Source organism: Carassius gibelio, chromosome B4 (assembly GCF_023724105.1).
Source record: "Carassius gibelio isolate Cgi1373 ecotype wild population from Czech Republic chromosome B4, carGib1.2-hapl.c, whole genome shotgun sequence".
NCBI lineage: Eukaryota > Metazoa > Chordata > Actinopteri > Cypriniformes > Cyprinidae > Carassius > Carassius gibelio.
The window spans coordinates 27915087-27919389 of NC_068399.1; the positions used below are offsets into that span (position 1 = coordinate 27915087).

Consider the following 4303-nt stretch of genomic DNA (forward strand, 5'->3'; position numbering starts at 1 on the left):
TATGGGAACGTTACTAGTTAAACCTTAAAGTATTACTTGCTATATAAACCATTGTGTTTGCAAATATGAATTAAATTAAATTAATAACTAGTTATCAAGCAGCTAAAATAACTAGAGCCTCACGCATCCATGTTTGTATGCAATTTAAAATGCTTTATCTTGTTGTTATATACGTTTATAGCTAAAAATGACAACATAGACTTTCTCAATGGTTAAAAAGATATATATATTAAAGAAAAGTCAATGATATTTTCAGGTTTTCGCTAGCAGATGTGTAAATATGTGTTTAAGCTGCTGGAATGTAACGCACGTGGTTAGAAACTATTCTGCAGCACGTGCTCTGTGAGCATTTACTTTATTTAAATATGACTTTTTAAAACAGAATTACTGATACGGTGCTCAACAAGCAACATCAGTGAGTCTGGAGGGAAATATTACATGAAAATGAATCTGACTGGATTTATCCAAGACAAACAACCCGGTGAAACAGCGCCCTCTGCTGCCGTAGTCTTTACTATACATATACAAGTGTGTGTATATATTTGTATTTATGCATTTAGCAGAGGCTTTTATTGTGAATTCAGGTTATAATTATTTATTATTTTATTTTATTTTATTTTTTTTAACCAGTATGTGTTCCCTGGGAATCCAACCAACAACCTTTTGCGCTGCTAACACAATGCTCTACTGAGCCACAGGAACAATATATATATATATATATATATATATATATATATATATATATATATATATATATATATATATATATATATAAATAATTCTAATTTGGGGCTAATATGAGGATAATTTTTTGTAAAATGTTTTTTTTAAGCAATTTACATAAAAGTGTCCTTATATTAGCTCCAAATTAGAATTATAGAAAGTATAATAATATTATTATAATTATTATTATTATTATTACAATTTGTTATGAACAAAATTAGCCATAAAATAATTAAATAAATGTTTAATTACAATTGTATTATGTAACCATAATTTAAAAAAAAATCATAATTGTATGTTTACAAACAAATTACAAAAATTGGCAGTAGTCTGTTGAATAAATATATATATATATAAAAATAGAAATATTTTGCTCATTGTGTCATGCAAAATCATTAGTTTTTTCTTTATTTTTAAAAGAAGGTGGTAATTAAGTTCAATTAAATCTTACATAACAACATGAATATCGTTTGTATGTGCAGGAAAACCTGATCCAGATGTGCTTGAAAATTAAATAAAAATAAAAATACAGATCACTAACTCTCACACACACACTCTCTCACACACTCTCTCTCTCACACATACACACACCTCTGTGTAGCTCACACACTCTCACACAGATCTGAGGTTTATGGGGGGGTCATCACAGAGCAGTCCTGGGGTCAGATAAACCTCTGGACGCTGAGATATGATGATACAGAGCTCATAACGGCTCAGAAACACACCACACACGAGTTCCCACAGTCACACAACATCTCTAACAGTGTTAAATCACACACTCTCACACACACACTCTCACACACACACACTCACACCTTTCATGGGAGTCTGAGATAAGGCTGGTCAAAAGTTCACCAACACACAGCAAAACATTCTTCACTTCTAAATATTAATTTGATTCTAAAAAATATTTTTTACAGAGCACTGCTTTCAGGGGTTTTATCTATTAAACTAAAACTGTTATTTTGTTTTATTTTTTTTTAAATAAAGTTTAAATGAAATGAAATTAAATATAAATATTAGATAAAAAGGTAAAGGACAATTTTGGCTGAAATAAGTTGAAATGAAAAATGATATAAAACTAAATATAAATTTTATATAAATGGTAACATTTAAAAATCTTTCTTAGTTATTACTTATAAGTTACTTATAAGTTTATTAACTGTTATATATTAGACAGACGTGTGAATCTACACACAGTCTTAATGGACACAACAGTTAACACCCTCACACACACACACACACACACTTCACACACTCCAACATATTCCCAACACAACACCTCAGTACACACACACACACACACACATGTTCTGCTTTCCCACGGTCACTGATATTCACACATAACTGCAGGAATCACAATCTTTAGATAATTCAGTGTTATTTTTAATTTCATAAAGGCTAAACTCACTGCTGTTCAGAACTCTGTGCTCAGTGAGATTCGTTTTGAGAAAGAAATAAACACTTTTATTCATCAGTGACACATTCAAAATATCACAAACACATCTCAAAAGCAAATATTTGCCATGATATTAATTCCTGTCAGATTTGTGTGTGTTACACAGAGAACTGTGTGTTGTGTTTTATGAAGTTGGAAACTGAGTCGAGGATCCAGAATGAGTGTATGTTTTGTAGATCTGGTGTGTGTGGCTTTCAGAAACTGTGTGACAAGGAAAGACTGTGTGTGTGAGCAGATGTCAGATCTGTAATGCTCTCGGAGTGTGTGAGAGGAGTCTGTGTGTCTGGGAAAGAGACGGTAAAACAGTGTGGTGTTCAGACATTAACACGTGCATGTGACGCCTGAGCAGGTGTCAAACACACACACACACACACACACACACTGAAACATCTGTCCAGTGAGCTTTCTGAGTAAAGAGAATGTCTCTCAGTCTCAGTTTCATTCAGTGCTGTCTGTATGTTCTATAACACTGAACCATTAGAGTCCGAATAAAACAGATTAATAACATTTCGATTAGTTTTTAACATTGGTTTGTTCATTTGGCCGACGACTTTAACCACAGACACAGAAACATTCAGTGGAAGATATGAGCAGACGTTCATTAAGGAACACTCGCCATCTGCTCTTTAATAATGTTCTCTAAGGGTTAGCGCAGAAACACTAATGGAACGCTTCTGCCTGAAGATGCTTTAAATGTTGCTAGAGAAATGTTTCAGAGAACGTTCAAAAGTAACGTTCCCATAATGTCCAAGTTTTTTTTTTTTACAACATAAAAAACCTGGATGATTTCAGCTTTCAGACGAATACTGTTTTCATAATTTAATGAGATGATGATTCATGTTTTTCATTTGGTTTTCTGTTAAGACTCACATCAGGATTGCTGACATTGCTTTTCGACAACCTCGTGATTCAGAGAATGAACAAAACTAATATTTCAAATATTTATTCATAGGAAATAAGTTACAGCTGGCATGTAGAATAATTTAACAAATACTAAAAAATAAAATATTTACATGTCAACTTCTAGTTTTATACACATATTCACAACTATGTACATGCATGGACTAAATGAAGTGATGAAGGTCTTCAGCTGAGGTTCTTCTCGTGCTCTTCATCCTCCTCCTCATCCTCGCTCTCTGAGTCCTCACACAGACAGATAGTGGCCTGAACCGGATAACTGCGCAGGAGGACCTCGGCGTCCAGGTACAGGTAATCGAAACAGCGAGATCTGGGCCAGAACAACCTGCAGAAATCAAGAAGAGTCCCACAGATCAGATCACATCTTACACAACACCAGGAACATTAATACAACGCTCGTTCAACATTTAAACATCATTAATAGAATGTTTCAGATGGATGTTCATCTAACGTTCTTTTGTAACATTCCCAGAACGTTTGAAAATGATCACACGGAATCTTCATCTAACGTTCTTCAAATGTTACAAGTTTCAGGAAGCGGTCAAAAGTAAGATTCACGGAATGTTTCAGAATGATACAATGTAATATGTAATAAACCCCTGAAGCTTTAGAAAAGCGGAACTCACTTGACGGGGTGTGTGACCTCAGGCGCTTTCAGGAGCTGCTCAGATGATGCTCTCTCATAAGGCTGTGGAATAACAGAGATCTTTAATACAGAGATCAGTTCATATCATCATCACAAGAACAGTGCGTCTAATAACAGCTGAACGCACCTTCGAAGCGTTGTTTCTGTGGATCCAGGGTCTCCAGGGTCGCGTCGCGCTGGTTTCAGAGCTGAATCCGTGCGTGAAGGGGACTTTCTCCATCGTGTCGGAGGAAAGAGAAGCTGAAGAGTAAACTCTGAGCGGAATGATGCTCGGACTCGACTCTGGGGTCTTTATATAGCTGTGTGCGCGTGCTCGTGCCAAACGGTGCGCTCGCGCGTCGCGTCGCGTCAGGTGCGAGGTCACACTCCCGAACACATGGAGACTTCACACACTTCAGACAGCAGTGAAACCTCGTCTCTCTCTCACACACGCGTTCTTCTGTTTTATTGAGTCCCATTATGTTGATCTGCAAACACAAGTTATATAAATATAATTCCACCGACATTTACTGAAGCAAAGGGTTGAAAGAATTAACAAAGTTGTTTGCAAATGTTTT

General features: G+C 35.5%; 2 protein-coding genes across 3 annotated transcripts in view; both read right to left on the minus strand.

The window, feature by feature from the left end:
- The window catches only part of LOC127956256 (melanocortin-2 receptor accessory protein 2B-like), a 126539-nt gene that overhangs the window by 24825 nt on the left and 97411 nt on the right, over positions 1-4303 (minus strand). The gene's annotated exons all lie outside the window — the stretch shown is intronic.
- LOC127956262 (protein ripply2-like) lies at positions 3179-4085 on the minus strand. Its single transcript, XM_052554095.1, has 3 exons — positions 3874-4085; positions 3727-3788; positions 3179-3425 (listed from the first exon to the last, which is right to left on the minus strand). The coding sequence occupies exons 1-3, from the start codon at positions 3964-3966 to the stop codon at positions 3269-3271; spliced, it is 312 nt and encodes a 103-aa protein (XP_052410055.1). The 5' UTR covers positions 3967-4085; the 3' UTR covers positions 3179-3268.

Coding starts and splice junctions, on each gene's coding strand:
- LOC127956262 (XM_052554095.1), bottom strand. CDS start 3,966: ATGGAGAAAGTCCCCTTCACGCACGGATTCAGCTCTGAAACCAGCGCG. Junction 3,789..3,873: donor ACAGAAACAACGCTTCGAAG/GTGCGTTCAGCT, acceptor GTTATTCCACAG/CCTTATGAGAGAGCATCATC. Junction 3,426..3,726: donor GAGGTCACACACCCCGTCAA/GTGAGTTCCGCT, acceptor TGATTTCTGCAG/GTTGTTCTGGCCCAGATCTC.